This window comes from Cyanistes caeruleus, chromosome 21 (genome assembly GCF_971803275.1).
Source record: "Cyanistes caeruleus chromosome 21, bCyaCae1.hap1.1, whole genome shotgun sequence".
In the NCBI taxonomy this organism is placed as follows: Eukaryota; Metazoa; Chordata; class Aves; order Passeriformes; family Paridae; genus Cyanistes; species Cyanistes caeruleus.
In genome coordinates, this window is record NC_141721.1 from 7,214,511 (window position 1) to 7,241,770 (window position 27,260).

At 44.8% G+C, this 27,260-nt stretch overlaps 1 protein-coding gene across 2 annotated transcripts in view; it reads left to right on the forward strand.

The window, feature by feature from the left end:
- The first annotated feature begins 474 nt into the window (after window positions 1–474).
- Window positions 475–27,260, forward strand: part of CLTC (clathrin heavy chain) — a 30,107-nt gene continuing 3,321 nt past the window's right edge. The window contains exons 1-31 of one of the 2 annotated variants that reach the window (XM_086860024.1): window positions 475–610; window positions 8,072–8,279; window positions 10,376–10,644; window positions 10,957–11,118; window positions 11,872–11,985; window positions 12,359–12,532; window positions 13,134–13,331; window positions 13,973–14,173; window positions 14,752–14,904; window positions 15,212–15,334; window positions 15,511–15,648; window positions 15,738–15,902; window positions 15,994–16,174; window positions 16,522–16,685; window positions 18,353–18,478; window positions 19,045–19,187; window positions 19,568–19,802; window positions 20,116–20,238; window positions 20,333–20,478; window positions 20,621–20,804; window positions 21,098–21,290; window positions 21,719–21,876; window positions 22,055–22,219; window positions 22,307–22,414; window positions 22,520–22,687; window positions 22,849–22,998; window positions 23,094–23,225; window positions 23,382–23,492; window positions 24,066–24,236; window positions 24,346–24,567; window positions 25,645–25,665. In XM_086860024.1, coding sequence (XP_086716150.1) covers window positions 569–610; window positions 8,072–8,279; window positions 10,376–10,644; window positions 10,957–11,118; window positions 11,872–11,985; window positions 12,359–12,532; window positions 13,134–13,331; window positions 13,973–14,173; window positions 14,752–14,904; window positions 15,212–15,334; window positions 15,511–15,648; window positions 15,738–15,902; window positions 15,994–16,174; window positions 16,522–16,685; window positions 18,353–18,478; window positions 19,045–19,187; window positions 19,568–19,802; window positions 20,116–20,238; window positions 20,333–20,478; window positions 20,621–20,804; window positions 21,098–21,290; window positions 21,719–21,876; window positions 22,055–22,219; window positions 22,307–22,414; window positions 22,520–22,687; window positions 22,849–22,998; window positions 23,094–23,225; window positions 23,382–23,492; window positions 24,066–24,236; window positions 24,346–24,567; window positions 25,645–25,665 — 4,848 coding nt within the window. In that variant the 5' untranslated portion in view covers window positions 475–568. The remainder of the gene's footprint in view (window positions 611–8,071; window positions 8,280–10,375; window positions 10,645–10,956; window positions 11,119–11,871; window positions 11,986–12,358; window positions 12,533–13,133; window positions 13,332–13,972; window positions 14,174–14,751; window positions 14,905–15,211; window positions 15,335–15,510; window positions 15,649–15,737; window positions 15,903–15,993; window positions 16,175–16,521; window positions 16,686–18,352; window positions 18,479–19,044; window positions 19,188–19,567; window positions 19,803–20,115; window positions 20,239–20,332; window positions 20,479–20,620; window positions 20,805–21,097; window positions 21,291–21,718; window positions 21,877–22,054; window positions 22,220–22,306; window positions 22,415–22,519; window positions 22,688–22,848; window positions 22,999–23,093; window positions 23,226–23,381; window positions 23,493–24,065; window positions 24,237–24,345; window positions 24,568–25,644; window positions 25,666–27,260) is intronic. The other variant, XM_086860025.1, reaches the window with a different exon arrangement.

Consider the following 27,260-nt stretch of genomic DNA (forward strand, 5'->3'; position numbering starts at 1 on the left):
GGACAGCCCGGTAGGAGCGGGAGTGGGATCCATCGCATCCTGGTGACGGGGACATCCCTGTCCCCTCAGTGTCACCAAGGGGGGGAGTTCCCATCCCGGTGACAGGGGCTGGGGGGGGGGGTGGTCCAGGGGCTCCCGGGGTGTCCTCCCGGTGTCCCCGCGATGCTCCCGGGATGTCCCCCCCGGTGTCCCCCCCGGTGTCCCCCCGGTGTCACCTTGCCCGGCCGCGCCGCCCCGCCCCACGTGACCGCGCGCGCGCGGGGCGGAAGTGACGCCGCGGCCCCTCGGTCGCATGATGTGGCAAAAAAAAAGGCCGGGGAGGGGAGGAAGGGAGTGATGCGTCCCCAAATAGTCCCTTCCGGCGGCGCATCACACCCACCGCTCCCATTGGTCCCGCTCGCCGGGATCCCTCCGCACGGCCGGCCGCCGGCGGCAGGTGCGGGTATCCTTCCGCGGCGGTATCCTTCCGCCGGCGGGGGCAGCTTCCGCACGGCCCCGCTCCGCCATCGCGGCCCCGCTCCGCCCGCACCGCTGAGCCCGGCCCGGCCCGGAGCGCCCCGCCGCCGCCATGGCCCAGATCCTGCCCATCCGCTTCCAGGAGCATCTCCAGGTGGGCGCGGGGGCGGGCGGGCCGCTGCCTCGCTCCGCCGGGGGAGCTGCCCGGGGACGGTGCCGGGGGAGATGCGCCGGGCCTGCCCGCGGTGCCTCCGTGAGGGCCGTACGGCGGCCGGGCGCGCTCGGCGGGGTGTTCGCCCTGCCGGTGTCCGGCTCGGGGAACGCTTCCCGAAGGGCATCTCCCGGGAGGGGCCGGGCCGGGCATCCCGCCCTTGGCGGTGCCCCGCGGGCCGTGCCCCGGCGGGGCGGGCGAGGCTGGCGCGGTGCCCGTGCGGGCCGGGCCGGCGGGGCGCGGGTTCTGCCGGGGCAGCGCCAGGGCGAAATCCCGGCCCAGCGCGGGGTCTGCAAGGCACGGGGGGGTGAGCAGGGCAGCTGGCCGAGCTGTGTTCCGTGTGCTGCTCAGTTTTATTTATTCGAATGGTGTTAAAGCCTCGGTAGTTCTAAGGAGAGGCTAAACCGTTTTGCCGGTGTTTCCGGTTGTAATGTCATCTTCTGGAAGAAAAAGCACGTATTGCAGTGAAATGTGGGAGCTGCTGCGGCTCCCTGCAGTGCAGCTGTGGCAGTGCAGGTGCCCAGGTGCCAGCTCTGGTGTCTGCTGGCCTCTCCCCAACCCCAGCTCTGGCTCTCATTGCACCAGAACCACATGCTAATAGTTTATTTCCGAGTGATGGCCTTTAATTTCTGTAAGGTGACTTCCTGGAGGCGCTGGTAGCACATCCCGAATGGGCTGTGCTGCGGGAATGCGGGGTTACCTTCCCGGAGCAGAGCGTGCCTCCCTCGCCGTGGGTGAAGCTGGAGCACAGGGAGGGTCTGGAAGTGGTGATCCAGTTGTGCAATAAGCACTTCCTATCTGACAGGTCTGAAGGGCGAAATGCTACGAGCCACGGTGTTATTAAGCTCGGTTTCAGTGCTGAGGGGAGTTTTTTGAGGAGAATTTGTCTAATGAAAGCTACATTGGCACACCTCGCCAAGGTCTTTTGGTGGCCTCCTGCCCTGTGGTGCCAGTATCTGCATTTTGTTTGTGTTCAGCTAACTGGGGCTGTGGTGGGCACTCTTGTAATGATGGATTTGCATGATTCACAGTGTCTTTTTTCCCTAACTAAAATGGAAAACAATTCATTTCTAGGCACGTTGTTGAAGAACCATTGCAGAATACTTATTTGAAGGTTACAGCTGTCCATAGTGTCTAAATAAGTGCTGCTTTGGTGGTTGTTTAGGTGTGTGGCTGAGCACTGAATGATTTTACTCCGATATCAGTTTAAAGGCAGGCCAGAATTCATAGTTCAGGCGTCTCTGTAACGAGCATCACGGACAGGAGAATCTCAGGAATTGGCCAGAACTTCACCTCCAAGCCATCCATCCTTGTCCTGGTGGTGGCAAAGCCCAGAACAAGGTCCTGAGGAGGTTCTGTGCACTCAGGTGAAACTCATCCCTCTGGGCAGCCCAACTCTCAGTCAAGTATTGTGGCAACTCACCTCTGATGCATTATTTAAGCCCCAAACCTTGCATGTGACCCACTGCCAGGTCTCTAATGACATGAGTACTGTTACATAATGAAACTCATCTGCTTCACGCCAGAAGTGCTGGGAGCTTTCAGGCCAGCACTAGGGTGGAACAGGAGTGTTCTGCCTCCAGACTGATTTATCTGTTTATTCGGGGTTGAATTTGCATTTTCTCTGCCTGTACATATTCAGTGTGGAGCACTGGCTGAACCAGTATCTTTTACAGCTGCACACAGGAGCTGATTCTTTCTCAGATGGGTGTGCACCCCTCTGAGCCTGGGTGCACGTGGCTCTTGCCTGTAAAGCTGCTGAACTTCCTCCTTTCACTTCATTGAAAGAATTTCAGGAGAATTCAGATTCTAGGAGGTAATTGCTTTTCTGCTGACGTTCCTGATGTAAATTATGAGAGCAGAAACACTGATTTTGCAATCCAGGCTGCTCCTAGGAAATCCTCATGGACTCAATAATACAATTTCTTGAAGTGTGCCTGACCCACATTGTCTAGGAAACTTGTTGTACAGATGTTGTGCAACACTTGTGAGTTTGCAGGGATGCTTAGTGAAAGATGAGGTACCCAACTGGAGCCTTAGCCATAAAAAGCAGGTCATGGATTTGAATGAGAAAGTTCTTGCAGGCTGTTATTGAAATGAATCAATACACACAGTGTGATCCTACTACTCCACAGATTCATTATTAGAGGTTAAGAAATGGTCAAGTACAAAGCTTGTCCTGATGTTGAGCTTCAAGCCAGTCCATTACCTTTTGCTGTTGGCAGCTTAGCTGTGTGATTTGGGAATGAAAAGGTAAAAACTCCAGAAACTTTGTTCCTGAATGCCTCATCTCTTGGGGGCACCATGCTTTGTACCCCAAATAGGAGCTAAAGGTGTACTTTGGACAAGCAGTTAACTTGCTAGGGAGGAGGGAGCTTTCTGGGGAGTGTAAAACAAAAAGTGTTGTCAGGTTTCAGGGTTTGTTTGTCCTACTCCCATCACATGCTCTGCAATCTCAGCAGCCCCAGATGTGCAGGCTGCTATCTGTGTGGTGTCTGTTGTACATCCTCGCCTTGCCACCAAAGAACATCAACAACAGGTGCAGGAACTTTCCTTGGGAATTTTCAAGGAGGAACCCGATTCCTGTGCTATCAAAACTCATGTTATAAAACTTTATATAGCTACTTCTTGTTTTTTTCCAAAGTGGCTATGAGGAAACAATCCACTGTGTATGCAGCAGGAGATCAGAGTTCAGTGTGTGGGATGATTGCAAACCTGGCTGCTCCTATCCGGGCTTCAGGGATTCCTAAAATGTGCCTCTGTGTGTTTGAGGGTGAAAGTAAAACAGCTGCTTACTGTGGTGGGTCAGTGGAGCTTTTTTAAAATGAAAAGTTCTTTATGAGTGAGAAGAAACCAGACTAATTAGCAGGTGATGAACTGTGATTACCAGTTAATTTAACCACACTATCCTGAAATAAACATTGAACTTGGACCAGGCCCACTGCTGTACTGAGCTAAGGCATTAATAAATACTCTTCTGAATCTAAATATTTTTGTAAGACAGTGTAGAGAAAACTGCCAGCTCGGGCTGTGCACTTGATACCAAGACAGAACTGCTTTTTTAACACTAGGAAAAGGGGGTTTGTATCTATTGTTCATTGACAGAACAAACCTGAATGGCAGCTGTGCTGTTCTGGTGTGGTGGTGCTTAGATGGCTCTTGGAATCCCAGCTGTGCCAGAGAATAAAACAGGACTGCTAAGGCATCATAGAATAAAATATATAAATTCAATAACTTCGCTCTAAAAATGAGAAACAGCAAAATTCTTCCATATATTATGATGACAGTAAGTTTAATACAGCCTAAAATGCTAAATCTCTGCTGTAACAGTATTAGTTTGAAGCAGTTACATCCTCTGTTAATAATACAAGGCAGGAATTAAAGGACTGTTGTGTCTAATGCTGTTTTGGTGGGATTCTTGCTCTCTGCTTCTTAGTGAATCCAAATTCCTGAAGCCAGCAAGTTGAGAGTATTCCTACAGAGGGAAAATACGTAACAGAGAATGGAAATGTCTTGTGGAAAGAGAGATTGTGTGTGAACTAATTGGATAGGGGCAATTAGTTAAGCAGTTTATGAGCTGTTCTGGGCATGTCCCTCACAGCAGGCAGGGAGGTGCAGGGCCTGCCTGCCTTGGTGGCCGTGCTGATTTAGTGCTTCCTGCTGGGATTGGAGCCTCAGCCAAAGATAAGGAATGGGATTCAGTGGTGGAACTGAAGCAGTCCCACAGCATGTCTGGGGCTGGTGAGAGTGGGTGGTGCCTCGCTCTGCTGAGGGTGAGGCAGAAAATAGGAAGGATATAGAAATACAAGAGCTCTTGAATGTTGGAGAGGTCCCTTATCTGTTGAAAACACGACTTCCTAGCCTGTCACAAGCTGGAACTCTTACCTTGCACTGGTAAATATGAACTACTTTGCCATGGACCAGCTGTGGGACTCTTAGAACTGCAGGCAGTAACTAAGAGAGCATCACAAACACAAATGGTTTTGTGTTACTTGAGTTTGCTTCTCTGAAGTTTCATGTATGGAATTAAAAGAGCATCTGAAGTGTTGCCTGGTGTCTGCCTTGGTCAATCAAAGCCTAGGAAAGCACGGCCTGGGATAGAGCTAATATGACTCATTGCACACTGAAGTGCTTCTTAAAAATAAATGGGAATTTTCCAGTTTCATGGCATTCTCCAGCTATGTGATTTCTAGCAGCATGTAGATAAGGAGTCTCTGGGCAGGGGCTGAGCAGCTGCTTGTGGCCACAAGAGCAGTGGTTATATCCTGTTGAGTGTGAGAGTCGAGGTGAAATGTGTACTCAGCATTTCCGTGCCCTTCCTCGTAGGCAAGGAGAAATTATCTGACAGCTAAGCAGACTGTCACAAGAAAGGGAACATTACAGGAAGGGGTCAACAAAGAGATTCCTGTCAGCAGTTTTACCATTCAGTTTGATGTCCCATACATGTGACAACTTCTCTGGCTAAGTTACCAAGAATACACTTAAATTATCTTCCAGTGAAAAAATAATTCTGGTAATCAGACATTGCCTTACTACATTACAATGACTCACATCTCGGTGCTGCTCAGATAAATGCCGTCACAGCATTCCATGGTTCAGCAGAGCCTGCAAGTGACTGAAGTATCTGATCTTGGGTGAGATGAGTCCTTTGAGGCAACATCTCAGCTGAGCACAAGACTTGCTGCTGTCCCTGACAATCTGTTTCATGGTTCCACTCTACTGGAGCAGTTATTTCACGGAACACTTTATTCCTAACAGGAGTCTGGTGTAACTGATCTTTCCAGCAAATGGTGGTGTAAAATAACTCAAACTGTAAATCAGTTGCCCAAGCACAGTTAGCAAGTTCTGCTTTCATATCTTCTTGAAAGCCAAGGATGTGGGGCTTGTAGTAAAATGTAGCAATGTCTTAAATTCCTTTTTTTTTTTTTTTTTGTTTATGAATCAATGAAATGTAGCGGACCTAGTGTAACATTAAATATTTGGAGGTTTTTCCCTTTGTAGTAAAGAGAAGAAGAGGTAGAAAATCTGCCAAAAGCCCCTGTACTCCTTTAGTTGTAGTTCAACTCCTGAGTTTGTACATGGCATAGTATTGAAATTTTCAGAATAAAAGCCTTCAAAGAAATATTTGCCATCATGTTTCCTAACACTAATCTTCGTCTCTGTTTGCTTTGCTTAGCTTTATAAACATGCCTGCCTCACTCATCTGAACTTCAGCCTGTTTGGGCAGGAAAACAACCTGTATTCCAGGCAATGATCTCTGCTCAGGAGTCCTGCTCAGCCAAGAAATTCACTGTTGGCTTTACCAGCTGGGCAAGGAAGTGCCACTCTTGGTGGGTGACACTCTTGTGTAACCCAACACAGAGATTGTCACTGTCAGAGTCAACTTCCTGAGCCTTGAAGCAGATGTGGTTCATACACTTGGTTTGTTAAGATGAAAATTGAAATGTTGGCAGAAGGAGTTTGTGTACTTAGAGACCTTGCTGATGGTTGTACCTGCATCAGGAAACTTCTCCAGGCTTTCTTCAGAGCTCCTGTGCCAATCTTCTAAATCTTTGCAAAGAAATACCTCACTTTTGATAACAGGAATGTAAAAAGTCTCCCACCTGGGGTCAGTGCCTCAGAACTGGCACTAGCAGATGGCAGTTTGCTGGTGATTAAGGTAAATCTGTCTTGCAATATCCAAGCACCTTTGATGTGGTGGTTTTGTCTAGACCTCGCTAAGAGGTCCTGCCATCTGCTCGGACTTGCTGCTCTGATTTGTTCTGTCGACAACCTTTGAGTGTAGTGCTGTGAGTTATTGCCAGGCAGAGTGCTTAGCTCTCTGCAGCTGCCCCCTCTACCAAATTAGCAAGGAAATTTAGTGCTTGATAAATGATTTGGCACTTGTTAAGCCTGCAGCCTTAGCAAAAGGAAATGCCACGTCCCAGTAAGTCACTTCAGCTCTACCAGATCAAGCTCCCACATCTTCAAACCTTCCCTCCCTTCAGGGATGTGATTGGGTTGTGTTTAACCCTGCTTAGCTCATGTGCAATGCCAGGGTGCCAGGTCTAGAGGACACTGCTCAAAGCGTGAAAGGGACTTTTGAGCTTGAATCTAAAATCTTCTGCATGGCTGGAGAATGTGTGGTCAGGTTCTGTGAAGCTGGACCTCAAACACTCACTTAAATCTGAGTAAAAGAGTTCTGACCTGTCAAGGACTTAGGGCTGGATTTTTATTTTTTTTAATAGATGTCAAATGCTGTCACCTGCAAGTTTCCCGGCTTTATTGTCAAAATATTCTCTGTGTAATCTAGATCATCCATCCAAGTGACTTCTGTGAAGCTTGTTCTGTTAACTTGCTGTGCCACAGCTCAGATACTTGTTCCTCACATGTGCTGTTGGAGAGCCTGGGCAAAGGGGAAGTGGAGTAAAACCCTTTTTATCAGGAACTGCAAACAGGCAGGAGCCGAGCAGCTGGGGCATGGCCTCCTTGGAGCTGGTGCAGAGCACAGCTGATAAGAGCTGAGTTCCAAACCAGCATAATCATCCTAAAATGGCTTTGAAGGTCTCGTCCTTCTTGGGACATCTTGGGCTTGTAGGTCTTCCAGGAAGAAAAATATCAGAATATTAGAGCTGGTAGTTCTTCTAATAGTAGAAAATTTAAGGCAAGCTCAGATGTCTGTCTGATATGACCATGATTACATTTTTGCTGTTAAAAATGCAATAAACTTTGTTTCCCTACTGACATCCTCCTCATACAGCAGCTTTGCAAAAATGCTGTTAACTGCTTTGTTGCAAGCTACAAGAAACGTAATTTAAAGATGGGTATTGAAATGCTTAGGGGAGCAGGCTGTGGCTCAGAGAAGGAAGTGGTTTATTGATAACTTCTGTGTTAAGCAGGGCAGTGGCTGAGCCATTGCTGATTCCAGTAGTGCCCAGCTCTGCCTCCTGCTGCGAGACAGGCCTGGGCTAATTGCTAGACAAGCAGCTTTTTTTAGCTCCACAAGGATAAAGATAAAGCTCAGACACCTCACGTGTGATGTTAAGCTTGAAATAGTGATAGCTGTCAAACCCAGTGGGATGAGTTCAGGGAGGAAAGCTGGTGAGAGTGAGGACTGAGGCTGCAGGTCCAGTATGGCGAGTTCAGTGTGCTTTAAACCACATGAGGGGGCTCAAAGATTGAGTTCTTAATGGTTAAGTTGTAAAAGGACCTTGCAGACAAGATACCAAAGCTTGAATGCTTCTCCAGGAAGCCTGCTGGGCTTAGTTGAAATTGTGCAACACTGTGTCATGCAGGTTTGGGGTAGCATGGCTGTTCTGTCACAAACAAAAAGGCAAAGTCTGATATTTCCTGTGACATTCACAGAAGCTGTTTGCGGCTATACCAAGGTAATAACAATGTTAAACCTTTTTTTTTCTCTTCCAGCTCCAAAATCTGGGCATCAACCCAGCAAACATTGGGTTCAGCACTCTGACAATGGAGTCTGACAAATTCATCTGCATCAGAGAGAAAGTAGGAGAACAGGCTCAAGTGGTGATCATTGACATGAATGACCCCAGCAACCCAATCCGAAGACCAATTTCAGCTGACAGTGCTATCATGAACCCTGCCAGTAAAGTCATTGCATTAAAAGGTATGAAGTCCTGATAAAGGGCTGTTTGGAGTGGATGGAGAGCTTTCTGTAGAACTAGTTTGTGAGTGACTGAGGTCTCCCAGGTAATTTATGTGGGAGGATCCTGTAGCAAGTTCCCACAGCTTAATGGGAGCTTAAGTTGAATGCATTTTCAGTTCTTCTGGAGGCAGCTGGGCAGAGAGCTTCAGCTGAGGCTTCCTGCCATTTTGCTAATCATTAGGATGAGCTTTTTCCTTCAGTCCAAATGCTTGCAGCTTCTGAGCAGGAGGAGCTGGAAGCCAAGTGTGGGCTTTAAGGAATTAAAGAGGGATGTGAGACCTGGTATAAGAGTATAAGGTCTATCAACTAAACCTTTCCTTAGAGACAGGAAAACTAAGGTTGGGAAGTGGGGACAAATATTCCTGAAGGCCTTAGTTTGACCTTGCTGAAAGAGACCAGTGCATATTTATTATATCAGTCAGTGATAAGAGGAGTAGAACTATGCAGGGAAGACTTGAGTGCTGAAGGAAGTACAAGGTCAGCCAGCTTGGTATCTCTGATGTTACAGAGAATAAGCATTCCTCTGGAGTCTCCAGAAATGTCCATCTCTTCCCCTCAGAGGCCCAAAAAGCCTTCAGTGCAGTCATTCTAGAAATGCATGTATTGCTAATGGAAAGATTTGTATGTATCCAATGTTACCTTACTTTGACTTTAATACTGTGCTACTGTTTTGTCACAACTTTAATGCTTTCTTGTGTGTGCAGATGGTGAGTTACTTCAATTGACTGTACCTAGTACCTGTTGTGTCTTATGACAAGAAAAAGCAGAATAAAATGGCTCAGAGTGATGGTGCACATGGCTGAACAGTGGTGTTTAAACAACCAAAGGCCTAAAACTCAGAGGTTTTTCATGCCCTCCCAAACAAAGGAGTCCTTAAGATTCTAAAAAATTAATCCACTCAAGAACCCAAAGTGTACTTAAATCACTGGGATCTTGATACTGAGCTTTTTATGAACAGGACTGACCCTTTTGGCTCAAATATAGATTTTGCCTTGTAATATACCTTGCCTAGCATGTAGGAATGTGTTACCTGAATGTCCTCTCCCTTGACCCTAAAGCTCCAGCTGCACTAGGTGTGGAAACAAACTGCTGCCTGTAGCCTGAGTAACTCTGTAGTAGAGAGATTTCTCCAAGTTCTGGAGAAACTCCTGACTCAGCATCTTGCATCAATTGCTGAAGTAATGGCTTTGGACTAGGCCAGTCCTTGGTGAGTGCAGGCACTTGCCCCTGTGGCACCCTGACTTCCTCAAGCTGGGCTACAGTTAGTAACTGTAGCAGATATTCTGGCCTGCATCCAGTTTTGTGGTTTTTTTGTTGTTTTTTTCTGTTCCTTCTGGGCCACACTTGTGTGTGCTTAAATAATTCTCTACTGTAAGTATTAGAACTGGTCAGAACATTTCTTATCTTCTCAACAGGAAGTAATAAGTTCTTAGGCCATTGTATTATAAAAACTGGTAGAAATGACTGCAGGTGGCTGTTCAGGATGTTTGTATGCACCATTCTATATGATTTGGAGAACTTTTCCTCTTACCTTCTAGAGCTTGTGTTGTTCACTAGATTCCTTCCCTTGCACAGTTCCTGTCAGTCTGGTTTGCAGTCAGTAGCTGTGTATCCCATTAGTGCAACCCCAAGGTTTTGGTTAATTAGCCTGAATTACAAAAGCCCTCTGCCAACCTGGCTGTTCCATGTTGTGCCCTTTTAATACTTAAAACAGATGTGGACATAGTTTTTAGTGTCACTGGCATAGCTTCCCTCACAACTCCAAAGAGCCTCAGCATGATTGTAACCTGGTTTTGATGTATGTGAAGTATCCTCCAACCCCTTTGTGTGGCTGAAGCTTTTGTCTCCTACCAACCCGTTCTCCGCATCTGTTTGATTGCTCAGTAGTGGCAAATGGGTAAAATCAGCCCTAGAAGTGTGGTCTGGTTCAAAGTGAAAGCTGTCCCTGAAGGTCTGCCAGTGTAGAACAGCTTTTTCTTGAAGGAAGTCCCCAAGGTTTAATGTCCTAGTGCAGCTCTTCTGCTCTGTCACGTGGCTAACGACACTGTGTCTTCTAGCTGGGAAAACGCTGCAAATCTTTAACATTGAAATGAAGAGCAAGATGAAGGCTCACACCATGACAGATGATGTCACCTTCTGGAAGTGGATCTCTCTGAACACTGTTGCCCTCGTGACGGATAATGCAGTTTACCACTGGAGCATGGAGGGGGAGTCCCAGCCCGTGAAGATGTTTGATCGCCACTCCAGCCTTGCTGGCTGCCAGATCATCAACTACAGGACTGATGCCAAGCAGAAATGGCTCTTGCTGACTGGAATATCTGCACAGGTACTTTACCTCCAGGAAGGTGTGGAAACCCCAGAGCTTGGGTTGTTGTCTCCTTCTACAGGAACAGGACTTATCTGTTTGTTTTATTAAATGTAAATGCTTGCCTCAATCTTCAAATAACAAACTTAGGTGTAACTGAACATCTCACATTAATATAATTGGATTTGTAATGATATAAACACTAGTGCAAGGTTAAGAGTCTGAAGTGATGCTGTTGTAAGAGGAGGCTTGAAATGTCAGCATATTGACCAATATTAATGAAATTACTGTCACAGTGCCTGCTTTTCCTGACACTTGTTCTTTTTTGCATAGCAAAACCGTGTAGTGGGAGCAATGCAGCTGTACTCTGTGGACAGAAAAGTGTCTCAGCCCATCGAGGGACATGCAGCCAGCTTTGCACAGTTCAAGATGGAAGGGAATGCTGAAGAATCCACTCTCTTCTGTTTTGCAGTAAGAGGGCAAGCTGGGGGTAAGGTAAGGCTTGATTCTAAATATACTGTAATCTTCAGTGACTCACCCTGGTTCTCTGCTTCCAGGAGAACAAGTGGTTTAATGCAAAAAGTTGCATTTAAGGAAGAAAGTGAAGGACTGTGTCAGTCTGGATATGACATGTGGTGCATGCAGAGCTTGGACTACCTGGTATAGCAAGAATCTGTGAGTGGAGAAGTTAAGTGGCATGTCATGACCAGCCTAATTAGCTGCTTGAAACATGTGACTCAGCTTCACAGGCTAAGCTTGAGGGAAAAGCTGTTGTAATCTTTCTTTGATGCTGATCCCTGATATCACTCAACTAATTTCTAAATTATTGGATGAAAATTAAAAAAGAAGCAGTCGTGTTGCAAGGCTACTTAGTGGTCCAATGCCAATGCTGGAATTAAATGAGTTACAGTAAAACCAGAGCTAGATTCAGAGAAACATCCTCAGAACTGTCTCTGTAGAATGTGAATCAGGTTAAAAGAGTGTATCTAAAGTAACCTAACTGAATCCTGAAACTTCCAAGTAATTAGAGGTAACTAAAGGTTGTATTTAACTGTTTCCTTCACCTATGGTACATGAATGCCTGATGCCGCACCTTTATTCAGTGGAAATACTTAGGAAGATTAACGTAGTTTGTCTTTGCATAAACTTGGGATTAAGGCTGAGCAGCAAGAGAATTGCTGTAATTTCATTGTTGAATCTTATTGTTAAATAAATTAGATGCAAGAATTAATCTTATCTCTTGCACAGCTGCATATCATTGAGGTTGGCACACCACCCACCGGGAATCAGCCCTTTCCAAAGAAAGCCGTGGATGTCTTCTTTCCTCCTGAAGCACAAAGTGACTTTCCTGTTGCTATGCAGGTATGACAGCTGCAAACAGCTCTGCAGCTTCTCTTGGTGGATGTGACAGGATCTGGGAGCCAGCTGTTAATGTGGACCTGAGGGTTGGCCCTAAACTGGTGTGACTGGTGTGACTGCTGCTCCTGCTTCAGTAGTGGTAGAGGTGGAGACAAGCAGCATTCAAAAGCAGCATGTTCTTAATTTATGGAAGTAATATCCATATAGTTTAATTGTTTTTCAAGCTCTTCAAACATCATTCTGCTCTGATAGTACTCAAGTAAAAATAAAACAGCACTTCTGGCTGTCCTGAAATGGCCCAGCTGTTTGCTGAGTCTCACAAGCACCAACTCATTAATCCAGTGCCAAAACTGAGTAATCTATTTCTGTTTTGCAGATCAGTGACAAGCACGATGTTGTGTTCCTCATAACAAAATATGGCTACATCCACTTGTATGACCTGGAAACTGGCACCTGTATCTACATGAACAGGATCAGTGGAGAGACCATTTTTGTTACTGCACAGCACGAAGCAACAGCTGGAATTATTGGAGTCAACAGAAAGGGACAAGTAAGGAAACTTGGCCTGGAAGCCACTTCTTTAGTAATCCCACTGGCTCTTCATGATAGACTGCAGGGTTCACATCCATGTCTAAAACTTTCCAGAAATGTGAACTTTGAACTCTGCTCAGAATATGTGAGGTGTGACAGTGTTGTGAGCCCAGAGATAAATTTGCTGTTCTATCTCTGTACACATCTAACTTGACTACTTCAAACAAGTTACTGACATTGTACAGTCATGCCTTTAGCCCAGGTGGTTTTGGGTGGTGTTGCTTGTTGAGCATGGGGAATACAACGCAGATGATTTTTTCCTGTTATCCTCTAGGATTGATTACTTGAGACACTGAGTAGGGGTTTTGGAAAGAGCCATTGTATCCCTGTGTTTCTACCTTTGCAAATACCTCAAACTATCAATTGCCTGCTTTGAAGTGGACAATTGGTAACATTGGTTCTTTCTAACCAGATGTCTTTTTAATAAAATGACAAGTGTGAGTTATCGAGGGATGAAAACTTTCCATGAATACCATAACTTTTTCTTAGAAGTTAGCTTAGCCTTTGGCTCACTTTTGATATTTGGACTAACTGGAGGTTTTCCCTGGTGGTTTATTCAGGTGCTCTCAGTGTGTGTGGAAGAGGAGAACATCATTCCCTACATCACAAACGTGCTGCAGAATCCTGACCTGGCTCTAAGGATGGCTGTCCGCAACAACCTGGCGGGGGCCGAGGAGCTCTTTGCCAGGAAATTCAATACACTCTTTGCACAAGGGAACTACTCAGAGGCAGCAAAAGTGGCAGCTAATGCCCCAAAGGTAAAGTGTTCAGAACAGCACTGAGCTCTACTGGCTTCAGCTTCTTGCTTCAGGGAAGCTCAGTGAATTTTTTAAGTGGCAAGGGCACAATCTTATTGCTGCTCTTGTCCCAGGGTAATATTTGGTGCTTCACAGGTATCTTGGGTGCTGATACTGATAGCAAACTGGATGATCTTAGAGTTTGTAAAGCTCACAGAGGAGAAAGGAATAAATGATGAATTAATGGCTGTGATTCATAATGTTTCTGGTACTTACCTTTACTTCTCCAGTGATGCAAAATAGTGTCTGTGGAAAGACAACCTCTAGCTGAGGCTGTACTTGGAAACAGGGTAAAAAAACCCCAGACTAAGACTAAATTCAGATGAGAGGAGCTTGCTTGCAAGGCCAGGGGTGCCCTAATTCTGAACTTAAATCTGCATTGCTACTGAAATAAATTTAATGGGCTATTATAGCACATATTCTGTCAAAGTATCTCAGTGCCTGAGCTGATGTTCAGCCATATTGCTTCTGACATTCTGGGCTGGCAAAACATAGAAATGCTTGTGACAGCTACGGTGACATTGCCTCCAGCTTCCTGGAGAAGCTCTTGCCAAGCCACAACAGCAGAAAAGAAAATTGAAGTGGATCTCTCTCTCTGGCAGGGAATCCTGCGTACTCCAGACACCATACGCCGGTTCCAGAGTGTTCCAGCTCAGCCAGGGCAGACTTCCCCTCTCCTGCAGTATTTTGGCATTCTGCTGGACCAAGGGCAGCTGAACAAGTATGAGTCACTGGAGCTTTGCAGACCAGTGCTCCAGCAGGGCCGCAAGCAGCTCTTGGAAAAATGGTTAAAAGAAGATAAGGTAGGTTTGGGGTTGATATCTTCAGAGCTGTGGTGGGGAAGGAACAGCACTGCCTGACAACCTCCCCTCTTCCCAGAAGAGCTCAGCTGGGAGCTCAGCAGTGACAGCAAATATCTGAACAATGGGTGCTTATTCTACCTGTCACTGTGACTCTAGTCACTGCAAGAGAATTGATCAAATACTCAGCTTCACTCATTCTACATTTAAAATCACAGCAGGATGTGCAGAGCATGGAAAGCTCTGAGCTCCTGCTGGCCTTTGCCAGCTCCTCTGGATATTGACTGCAAATGCTTTGATCCGTGGTTACATCTGTGTAATTATTTGAAGAAACATGCTGATACAATGTGTTACCCAGTTCTTCCTGGCTCTGAAAATTCCTTTGACTGGTGTAGAACAGCCTGGGGAGCTGAGGCTGCTAGATTCCTGCTGGGAGAGTCAGCTGAGGCTATCAAGCTGGGCCTTAATTTTTTAAAATAAAGTCCAAAAGGAAGATAAGTGAGGAAGAGGGTGGCAGTGCATCTCAGCATGGCACTGAGATGGGGTCAGGATGGGCTGACTGCATTTCTGTTTCTGAACAGCTGGAGTGCTCGGAGGAGCTGGGAGACCTTGTGAAATCTGTAGATCCTACGCTAGCACTTAGTGTCTATCTGAGAGCCAACGTTCCAAACAAGGTCATCCAGTGTTTTGCTGAAACAGGACAAGTCCAGAAGATTGTTTTGTATGCTAAGAAGGTGAGAAAAGATTAAATTGCTGTATCTATCCTGTGTTAAATAATTACAAGCATATGTTCCAAGTAGCTAGAAGTAACTGTGGGGGAATCTGAGTGCCTGTATAGTATTTACTTTTGCTTCAAGTTTTTTGTGAATAGTTACTGCTAGACTTCATACATGGGCCTTTTCCTACTTCCCCATGTAGCCTATTCCAAAAGAGGAAATCCTGGCTGGTTATGTAATCTCCTGACAGTAGCTTTTACTGAGCTCTGTATTTAACAGAGTGTGTGTACTCTTGCTGAGTTCTCACTTTTCATCATCTTTTCAGGTCGGATATACTCCAGACTGGATTTTTTTGCTGAGGAATGTAATGAGAATCAGCCCTGATCAAGGACAGCAGTTTGCACAAATGCTCGTTCAAGATGAAGAGCCTCTTGCAGATATAACACAGGTAAATAACTTTATTGCTATCAAATGTTAACTTCAAAGCATTAAATTGGTAAGAGGAGCCCTACTTGAACCATCAGAGCTGTGAGTTTGGATTTAGCTTTGGAAGCTGCATTGATGCTTAAATATACTTCCAGTTCCTTGGAAAAACCTAAATTTCTTCCCTTTTTTTTTTTGCAGATTGTGGATGTCTTTATGGAATACAATTTAATCCAGCAATGTACAGCCTTTCTGCTGGATGCACTGAAGAATAATCGTCCCTCAGAAGGTCCCCTGCAAACACGTTTACTTGAGATGAACCTCATGCACGCGCCTCAGGTACGTGCTCAGAGTTCCTGGAGCTGGACGTGGCAAACACTGGTGATAGTGCCCAGGACCTGAGTGAAAATTTTCCATATTCCTTCTAGGTTGCAGATGCCATCCTGGGAAACCAAATGTTTACTCACTATGACCGGGCTCACATAGCTCAGCTGTGTGAGAAGGCTGGTTTGCTGCAGAGAGCACTCGAGCACTTCACAGACCTGTACGACATCAAGCGTGCGGTAGTTCACACTCACCTCCTCAATCCTGAGGTAAGGCAGCAAATACCTCCTGCATCTGCAAGTCCAGCCTTTAATAACTGCTGTTCTGCTCAGCTCTAAAATGCCTTGTGTGTCTTTGCAGTGGTTAGTGAATTATTTTGGGTCCTTATCAGTAGAAGACTCTCTGGAGTGTCTGCGTGCGATGTTGTCCGCTAACATCCGTCAGAACCTGCAGATCTGTGTCCAGGTAGCTTCCAAATACCACGAACAGCTGTCAACACAGTCACTCATTGAGCTCTTTGAGTCCTTCAAGAGCTTTGAAGGTAAGTCTGTATTTCTACAAGAGGAGCTTGTGCTCACCTCGTTAGAGATGTGTGTGCATGAAGGACTGTCTGCTGAAATGTAAAAGCCATAATGAACTTAAGTAATTAGGCCTCAAACTGTCTTGAAACAGATCTAAACCTTAAAGTTTCCCCATTTAGGATGGATACCACTATTCAGTTGCAAAATTTGTTTTTCTGAAATCCTAGAAAATGTTTGGAGCTGTAGAAAAACCTAGAATGCTGGCCTTTTGCCTTTGTCCAAAATGGGTGTCTTAAATTCCTGTAGCCTTTGGGATTTGTACTTTTAAACAATACCAGCAAATAATGTATTGACTGTTTCTCTCCAGGTTTGTTTTATTTTCTGGGCTCCATTGTAAACTTCAGCCAGGATCCAGATGTGCACTTCAAGTACATTCAAGCTGCATGCAAGACAGGACAAATTAAAGAAGTGGAAAGAATCTGCAGGGAGAGTAACTGCTATGATCCAGAACGTGTTAAAAACTTCCTCAAGGTAATGTTTGAGTAACACTGGACTGTCTGGGGCTGTTTGGGGTTCTGATAAAACACAATGTGTCATTAGTGAAATGAGGCAGCTCTGTGAAAATAGATGAGTTTTAACCTTTGCACTTAAGGATCCAAGTGTCCTCAAACCGGAGGTATCTGCCATGTTGACAGTGCCTCTTAATGAAGTGTGAACCTGGAATATTGTCTAAAAAATGAGAATGTCAGGTCAGTTCCTCATTACTCTTAGTAAGGTTAATCTGGCTTTAACCCTTTACCTCTAGTAAGTGTACCAGCTTACCTAGAACTTGTTAAAAATGTCTGCTATAAAACAGGAAACAGTTTACTTAACTTGAGGACACCCATTGTGCCAAATGAGTTGATAACTTAATGCTTATTTACAGTGTAATCAACTCCAACTGAGCAACTACAGAAACAACAGATGAATAGAGCCAATTAATTCCATAAATGCTTTCAGGTTCAGGGCTGATCTGTCTTACTCCTACACACAAATTTCAGCCAGGTGAGCCATGGTTTAGCTCAGCTGGGAGATGCCAGTCAGTGAGAATATATGCTGACTGATACAGAGCATTGCTGGAGAGTAGGAAAAGATGATGTGCTCAAAGTTCAGATTCTGTAGTCTTAGTACTGAGCTTATTGACAAGCACAACACTCTGAGAAATACCTGAGGAACTGTGTGGGAGGGGAAAACTTTATCTGGGAACATTTCCTGCCTTCATGTTTGTTGGTTACATAGCATAGTCTTAGATTTTGCTGATCATATCTGAAGATGGCAAAACTCTTCCCAAGAGAATTCTCTAAAACTAACCTGGTGTCACCGAGGTGTAAGGTATGTAATTTGATCAAGCCACCTAAGATATGTTATCAAGCTGTCAAATTCCTGATGAAAGTTATTGTTTTTTGTGCTGTTCCATGTCTGGAATGTGCAGGACATGTACCAGGTAAATCTCCCAGTACAGGCCTCCCTGTGTAAAGTCCTTAAGTGTAATTTATATGTAGGATTATATTCTGGGATGTGCATGTTGGAATAAGTGATCTGAAATATGCATCCGGAATACTGTCTGCCACATAGACTAAGCTTCTGTACTGTAACCATTGTAACCTTATGCTGAAAGTTGGAATGCTTTTAGATAATTAATCTGGTAAGCAATTTAAGTAGTACTACTATTGAGCTTAATTCTTACTGTTCTCTAAATCCATAGTTAGGAGGTATCACAAGACACATGGCACTCAAAGTCAATTCTGTATATAAGTTTTACATTTTCAACCACAACTTAATCTAGTCTTGGTTAAATTTCTTTTGAAATCCCAGAGTGCTAATCCTGCACACCAAACACCAGTGGCAACTAAAAATATTCTCCATAGCCTAGGCTTGTACTAGTTGTATTGTGTTGTAAAACTCTGTAGAGTCTGCCATGCAAAAGAGCAGGGTGAAACTCCAAAAAGCTTCTTGCTCCTCACACCCTGCAGTGGGTGTGAGTGCTCCCACTTGCTACATATTGCAAACAATTAGCTGAACAACAAGCTGTCATCATTTGGTTGACTGTTGAGTTTTGGCTTTCCAAATTCAGCTGCTTTGACAGTTTAAGTGACTGTATTATTTGTCTGCTTAAATTTAAGAGCAAAACCAAATTACTAAAGCTCTTCTCTTTCTAGGAAGCTAAACTCACTGACCAGCTGCCTCTCATCATTGTGTGCGACCGCTTTGACTTTGTCCACGACTTGGTGCTGTATTTGTATAGAAATAATCTCCAAAAATATATTGAGATTTATGTACAGAAGGTAGGTGACAACTTGTCCGTTGGCTTCAGTGAGTCAAACTGATGAATCTTTACAGTATTATATACAACTAAGGCATTGTGTTTAAGTATTCTGCAAACAGCTTTGTACCTGAGACTGACATTTAAGTGATTATTAGTGGCCTCCAGTAAATCAGCCCTGATGTGAGTCAGGTCTGATTTTTCAGTCAGGTTAAGCAGTAACTCCCACTCATGTGCCACTTGAAGGAGGAAGACTTGGTAGAATAACTTTGGAGTTGTTGGGGTGATTTTAAGTCTCAACATTTTGAGAGGAGGGAGGAGGGGAAGTTTTCCTTTTAACTTCCTGCAGGGACAAAGTGGATTGCTCAGGAGCTCTTCCTGTGAGAGCTAAGTGAGCTGCTGGGATGGGAGCACCTGTTGACTGAAGAATTGACTTGTAAGCTTGCTCAGAGCCTCAGGAGGCTGGGAGTAAAGGCAGGAAGATGGGGTCAATCTTGACAAGTGGCCTTCATGTGGAGTTCTGGGGATAAATATTGCCTGCCATTGTTCCCTGACAGCACACTGACCTCTTTAAATGCTCCTGTGTAGGTGAATCCAAGCCGTCTGCCAGTTGTTATTGGGGGACTGCTTGATGTGGATTGCTCTGAAGACGTGATAAAGAACCTCATCCTTGTAGTGAGAGGTCAATTTTCAACTGATGAACTTGTTGCAGAGGTTGAGAAAAGAAACAGGTATTAAACTTCTACAAGTCTCTTACCAGTTCCCAGTCTAGCAGTGTTTGCTGTTCAGCCATCAGTTCATGATGTCACATTTAGCAGTGTCACACAGCTAAAGCTAGTACTGACACAAGCAGAAGCTGCCACTGGGTGAAAACCATCTCTCATTCATGGCTCATGAGGGGATCTCTTGAAATAACTTTGGTGTGTTTTCTTCATAGTGTCAGAAAGTTACACCATTATAATAATGAATCAAAATGTAGGTTAAAACAGAGCACTGTAACTCTGGTTTAGTTCCTGACTATCCTACACCAAGACTGCCTTCCAGAGTGTAGAAATTATGCGATTGGATATTTACTTACTCAACCTCTAACATGCAAATCACTTCCTTCTAGGCTGAAGCTGCTTCTGCCCTGGCTGGAAGCAAGAATTCACGAGGGCTGTGAGGAGCCTGCCACTCACAATGCACTGGCCAAGATATACATTGACAGCAACAACAACCCAGAGAGATTCCTGCGTGAGAATCCCTACTATGACAGTCGTGTTGTTGGCAAGTACTGTGAGAAGAGGGACCCTCACCTGGCCTGTGTGGCTTACGAGCGTGGACAGTGCGATCTGGAGCTGATTAATGTATGTATGCCCAGGCAGCTGCCTCGTGATTGAGTTCTGACATCAGTGGCATGGGGTACATAGAAATCTTTACAAGAGCATGTATTTCCTAAAATGTATTAAGCTGGGAAGTGGATGCTTCTAACACAGACCAGGAGGTGGCTGTGCAGCTTAATGAGAAATGGGAAGCTCTCCTGCCTGTCCTAAAATGGGAGGTTAATGAAGTATCAAAGGCTGAGATTTCTAGTCTGCCCCTCAATTCAGAGTTATGGTACAATTATCTGTAGGCTCCATAGCTGTGCCTTCCCTCTGAGCAAGCTGTGCCTTTCTCCAGGTGTGCAATGAGAACTCCCTCTTCAAGAGTCTCTCCCGCTACTTAGTTCGTCGTAAGGACCCCGAGCTCTGGGCCAGCGTGCTACTGGAAAGCAACCCCTACAGAAGACCCCTGATTGACCAGGTACAACTGGCAGGACATTCACAGCCTTGCCTGTCCTAACTGGATTTGCAGAACCTGACATCACTCATTGTCCATGCCTTGACTCTGCCCGCAGGTTGTCCAGACTGCGCTGTCAGAGACCCAGGACCCCGAGGAAGTGTCTGTCACTGTGAAGGCCTTCATGACTGCAGATCTTCCCAATGAACTCATTGAACTGCTGGAGAAAATAGTTCTGGATAATTCAGTGTTCAGTGAGCACAGGTGTGTGAAATGAAAACTAAGCCACAGGAAACTTGGAGTTCTTGCTGTAATGTGAAACAGCAAATAAACTAATACCTTCTCCAGGGGGGAAGGTGAATTTCTTGGTCATTATTTGATAAGTACTATTTCTTTCCCTCTTCAGGAATCTGCAGAACCTTCTCATCCTTACAGCTATCAAAGCTGACCGCACCCGTGTCATGGAGTACATCAATCGCCTGGATAACTATGATGCCCCTGATATAGCCAATATTGCTATCAGCAATGAGCTTTTTGAGGAGGCATTTGCTATCTTCAGGAAGTTTGATGTCAACACATCAGCTGTACAGGTATCTTCAATTCTCAGGTGGTAAAAACTCCCTGTGCATCCCCACACAAGGACTTTGCTGGTGTCCTTAGTGCTTAACACCAATTAGCAAATTGCCCAAAGCTGCTCAGTGTCTCATCTTACGAAGCAGAACAAAACTGAAACTTTAAAATCACTCACGCTGTGTGGGTTGTATGGAGTTAGTCCCTCTTTTAAAAGCTGTGGATCCCTTGAGGATCTGACATAAACCACAGCTTAGTGTGTTGTAACAGTGGCCTTTATGAGAGTGGCTGATCATGGTTATCCTTTTCCCAGGTGTTGATAGAGCACATTGGGAACCTGGACCGTGCGTATGAGTTCGCCGAGCGCTGCAATGAACCTGCAGTGTGGAGCCAGCTGGCCAAAGCACAGCTCCAGAAGGGGATGGTAAAGGAAGCAATTGACTCCTACATTAAAGCAGATGATCCTTCCTCATACATGGAAGTTGTTCAAGCTGCTAATGCCAGTGGTATGATTAAGTTTTATTTACATCTTGGCTGTTGATGTTGCTCAGCTCTTTTGCCTGGTCTGCTCAAACTGCAGTTCTGCCAGACCTGTGTCTTGATGCAGGTAGAGGAATCTGGCCCTTCAAGAACTGCTCTAAATAAGAATGGAAAAATATAGTGTATTCCATCTCCAGATAACCAGTGGCCTATAATTTCCTCCTTTAGCTAGCTGGAGACTTCTTTTAGAGCCTTTGTATGAAGTTAAATAATATTTTAGTTAGGTAGATCCATTCTAAGATGATTTGATTAATGCATAATGAGCAGTGTGAAGGTTGTTGATTCTTGGGGAATAGCTGTAGAAATATGTCAAAATTAGGTTCAGCTGATTGTTTAACTTACGCACAAGTGTCCCTAGTGGTAGGAAATAAACATTCTAAACTCCTTTCCATAGGAAATTGGGAAGAGCTGGTGAAGTATCTGCAGATGGCACGCAAGAAGGCTCGGGAGTCGTACGTGGAAACAGAATTAATCTTTGCTCTTGCTAAAACAAACCGCCTGGCAGAGCTGGAGGAGTTCATCAATGGCCCCAACAACGCACATATACAGCAGGTGTGTGAGACTGACTTTGTTTTGCTGACTCAGAGGGGTGTTGGGAATTCTCTCTCTTTGGATATCCACGTAGATCTTGGCCTTTAAATCCATTTTGACAAGGGCTTGAACGCCACACATTTAATGTAAGCCACTGTCTGAAAATGTGCAGGAATAACCTGGCTGTGCTCTGCCCCAGGTTGGTGATCGCTGCTATGATGAGAAGATGTATGAAGCAGCCAAGCTGTTGTACAACAACGTGTCCAACTTTGGCCGTTTGGCCTCAACCTTAGTGCACCTCGGCGAGTACCAGGCAGCCGTGGATGGCGCTCGGAAAGCCAACAGCACCCGCACGTGGAAAGAGGTGAATTTATCAGTTCTGAGGTCAAGGACTTCAAAGCTTCTGTTCAGAAGCCTTGATTATAAGCAGTAACACAACTCTCAATTCCAGGTCTGCTTTGCTTGTGTGGATGGGAAAGAATTCCGCCTGGCTCAGATGTGTGGGCTCCATATTGTAGTGCATGCAGATGAGCTGGAAGAGCTAATCAACTATTACCAGGTAATTAAGCTGACTCCTGTTGTACAGGCAGTTCTGTCATGGCAACCCTGTCAAAATCTGGGATTCTGAATGGTTCCTGATGTGAAATGTCTCTGTGTCTCTAAGGATCGTGGCTACTTTGAGGAGCTGATCACTATGTTGGAAGCAGCACTTGGACTAGAGCGGGCACACATGGGGATGTTCACAGAGTTGGCAATTCTCTACTCCAAGTTCAAGCCACAGAAGATGAGGGAGCACTTGGAGCTGTTCTGGTCCAGAGTTAACATTCCCAAGGTGAATTTCTGAGGCTTTAAATTTAGCTGAAAACACACCTTTTTGGGCTGTCTGTACCCTAGCTTTTGCATGAGCAGCTCTGAGGTTATTAATGGCACTAAAACCTGAGCACTGTTGGAAATTCCAGTTAACAAATATTACTAATTCTGCCTTTTGCTTAGGTTCTGAGAGCTGCAGAACAAGCCCATCTCTGGGCTGAACTGGTGTTCCTGTATGATAAGTATGAAGAATATGATAATGCTATAATCACAATGATGAATCACCCAACAGATGCTTGGAAAGAAGGCCAGTTCAAAGATATCATCACTAAGGTATTGCTTTCTTAGTGAAAGTTATGTCTGTTTTTCATTTAGATTTCCCCACAATCAAACTCCTGCTCTGAACATGTATCTTTACTCCTCTCTAGGTGGCCAATGTGGAGCTGTACTACAAAGCAGTTCAATTCTATTTGGAATTTAAGCCTCTGTTGCTCAATGATCTGCTGATGGTGTTGTCCCCTCGGCTTGACCACACTCGTGCTGTCACCTTCTTCACAAAGGTAATTTTCTTGCTATCCAAATGAAAGCAAAAGCTGGGAAAGCATTGAGCTGTAGTAGCATTTTAAAATGCTTAGCTACTCCCCTGCCTCTCAGGGGAAGATGCTAAGAGACTTCCACAAAAACTGACTTAAATATATCTTTCTGATTCCTTGAAGGTTAAACAGCTGCCCCTGGTTAAGCCTTACCTGCGCTCTGTTCAAAATCACAACAACAAATCAGTCAATGAGTCCCTCAACAACCTCTTCATTATTGAAGAAGATTACCAGGTATCTATTGTCTTGAAGCACTTAATTCTGGATTTACCTCATATTCTCAGCCTTTGTTTAATGGGTAGAAACACTGTTTTCTTTCTCATTGTCAGTAGTTTTTACCTGCTTGCTGTTAACTTTAATTCCTTAAGTGCATGTTCTCCAACACTTCAAACTGAATTAGTGGTGAGGAGCCAAGGAATAAGTGAAAAAGTGTTAGTGGCTTTCTGAGAGTACTTTGTGTCATTCCTATTGACGGTAGAGGGGCTACTTTGTTATGAGTGTGACAGCTTTTATTTAAGGCAAACAAACAGTGGGAAAAGGACTCACAGAAAAGTCAAACAATTGTGATGTCTGGCTGTTCCTCTGTTTTCAGAGAACAGCTGCCTGGTATTCAGAGATGCTTAGCCTACTGAAAAATACTAACTGAAACACTCTAAACTCCACGTGTGTCAAACAGCAGCTTCTCAAATGAAATAGATCTCTGCAGGTCTGGCTAAAATGCTTTACCATCCTGCAAGCAGGAATATAGAACTAAGGGGAAAATGTTTGCATTTTGTGGGTGTGACTTTCTTTTTCTGCTTTGCTCAGGCTCTTAGGACTTCTATAGATGCTTATGACAACTTTGACAACATTTCTCTTGCCCAACGTTTGGAGAAACACGAGCTAATAGAGTTCCGAAGAATCGCTGCCTATCTCTTCAAAGGCAACAACCGCTGGAAACAGAGCGTGGAGCTCTGTAAGAAGGACAGGCTGTACAAGGTGAGGCAGCACCCAGGTCAGCTTTAGCAGCTTTGGCTTGTTGGCTCTTAGTTAAGAGCACAGTGTGGATTGCTGTGTCCCCCGAGGCTAAGGCTCTGTCCTGTTGCAGGATGCCATGCAGTACGCTTCCGAATCCAAAGATACTGAGCTGGCAGAAGAGCTGCTGCAGTGGTTCTTGCAGGAGAACAAGAGGGAATGCTTTGGTGCTTGTCTCTTCACCTGCTACGATCTCCTAAGGCCAGATGTTGTTTTGGAAACAGCGTGGAGGCACAACATTATGGACTTTGCCATGCCATACTTTATTCAGGTCATGAAGGAGTACTTGACCAAGGTAAGAGCAGGTGCCTCTCCAACACCCAGAGCTTCTTAGTCACTGTGGTGAATGCCTTGAGACTGTCTGCTTGCTACTAACATTGATTTGGGCTTTGTCCAATGTCTGTCTGTCCATGTCCACACTTACTTTTCAGTCCATCTGGGGAGAGACTTCGCCCTCTAAGAGGCTGAAACACTTGCAGGCTCCACCCTCTACCAATTACAGAACCTACATCAGTAGTATTTGCCTGACCCTGGGCAGAGTCTAAAGCAGTTCCAGGCTCCAGGTGTTTCCTGTGCTGTGTCAGTCAGGAATCCCAGCTGGGATCAAGCTTTAACTAAATTCTAGACTGTGTACTAAAACAGCTTTATAGTTAGACCTGGAGATAACTTATTCTGCTGTGCACTTAACTCTAAAATGTGGCTCTGACACTTAATGGCACTAATTATGATTCAACTCTTATTTGAAGTGACTCAGGATGGGGGAACTACTTGGTAATGCTCTGACAGACTTGAACAGACTTGAGTTAAATCCAATTGTCTAAAATCTAGCAAGATTTTCCCAGCTGAAGCTTTTGGATTATCTTCCAGTGAAATGGTGTAAATTCTTTAATGATTAAGACTTTTCCAAGCTTGAGTTCAGCTTTTACTTTCATGCAGTTAGTGAAGACTAAGCTGTTTGTCCAGAAATTTGCCTGGCTATTCCTTCTAAAGGCAGGACTACCCTGTAGTTCTGTAGCCAGCCTGAAATGCTGTTTTGGGGGAGGTGGGGAGCTGGCTGAGCAATACAACTGTTTGTAACAAACAATATTTGTCAGAGATGCCTGTACCAAGCTTAAGCCATGCCTTTGGTGAGAGCAGTAGATTCTTAAAGATTAAAATTTCCTGATCTGATAAAGGATTAGGATGTAGCTTTAGTGTAGCTAATGAAGTAAGAAGCAGAGCTGCCTTTCTAAAGCAGATACTTCTGGTGTACCTTTGTTTTTACTCACCTGTACCTTAATTATTTCTTCCCTGACGCTTTTGTTTCTACCTTTTTATATGCTAAATATGGAATTTGATTTTTCTAAGCTGCACCTTCTGAATTCCTTTGCAGGTTGATGCAATAAAGGAAAAGGTGAAAGTTGATTCTTGTTTTCCATCTTTAAGTCTGGAGGACTAAGTCTAAGGATTCTGCATGAGTTTTTTTTCTTTCCTATGTTTACTACACTGCTGCTACTGCTTTTTCCCCAAACAAAATATCACTAAAGCATTTGCAAATTGTTTAACTCTCACTAGCTAGTGCTGTAGGAGAAAAGTAGATTCATATGCTACTAATAAGCTAATAGATCCTCAGGAAGGGCATACAGGTGATCAGTTGGATCACAGTCAGCCTGCTATTGAAACAACACACAAATATTTAGACAAATGCTATTATTTGACGGCCAATCTGACTGGAAAAACCTCCTACAATAAGAAATAAGTCTATGAAATCCTAAATCAGTCTGGCATTTGCTAGTTGATGGGCTGTGATCCAGTTCCTGATCTCTGGACCATGACTAATGCGTGCTGACCGTAGGCAGAGTAGATACTGGCTGCTTCCAGAGGGACTCTTCCTCACTCAGGTGTCAGTTCTCATGGTGCTGATCTAATCCACACAGTGCTCTAGTTCGTGTAGCAACTTAAAACTTCAGCAGTTACACCAAGTCTGTGGTTCTCCTCCCTGTAGTAAATTTCTAGCAGTTGTCCAAAAAAAGACTGCCTTCCAAGCTCTTCAGCTTCACTAAACTTCTCTTGCTACCTCATTAAAAAAAAATACAAAAATGGTCATGCTTATTGCTCTTCTGAGGCTCCTCCAGGGCTTGCCTTTTTCTGTGTAACTTTGACCTTCAGAAGGGCAATCCAAGGTGTTCTGTCCATCTGCTTCCCTACAAATGCCACCGTGATCCTCCTTAGCCCAGGGGTCTGCCCTAGCAGGAGTTTTCCATTAATGTGGTTCAGCAGAGGGCAAACCAAACAGCTTTGAAGATGGACTAAATGCAAAAACTGCTGGTTGTAAAGCCACCACTGGAACTCAAGGCTAACCTAAGACACGTAGTGTAAGGTCCTTCAGCAGCTAGTAAGGAAAGTAGGAGAGCGTGTGTGTGAAAAAAGGTAATTGAACTGCAGTGTTTGCATAAACTACGCATGTGTAGCAGTCATTGCAATTACATCCCACTACTCCTGAAGCTCCAAGGCATTGCTGTGGGCTGCGTGTGGTTTTTTGGGGGGAGCCTGTATGGCAGTCATCTTCAGACCTCACTCGTGCTTCAGTACTTTTGCCTCTTTTTCATGCACACATAACACGATAACATTGAATGCATGTTACTTTTCCTCTGCAGCTTATTGCAGTCCCTGTGGAAAAGCCTTTCAGTCAATCTTGCTCCAAGTGTGTAGGGCCCTGAAGCTGGTGATGCTCGAGCAAGTGGTGTAAGAACCATCCTGTGGGCTGGTTTCAAACTTGCGCTTGTTCTTGTCAATATTTGTTCAGCTCTGAGGGGAGGCATCAAAACTGGGTCCAAAATACACTGAATGTCCTGGGCTGGAGGCTTTCCAAGTGTGAGTAAGCCAAATGCCTCTGCTTAGTAGCAAACTCTGCACATTCTCCTTGGATTTGCATCTCTAAACTTGTGCTTCTGTGTTCAGTGTGTTGCTGTTTTGAGTTAAAAACAGTGCAGTTCCCAGCACGGTGTC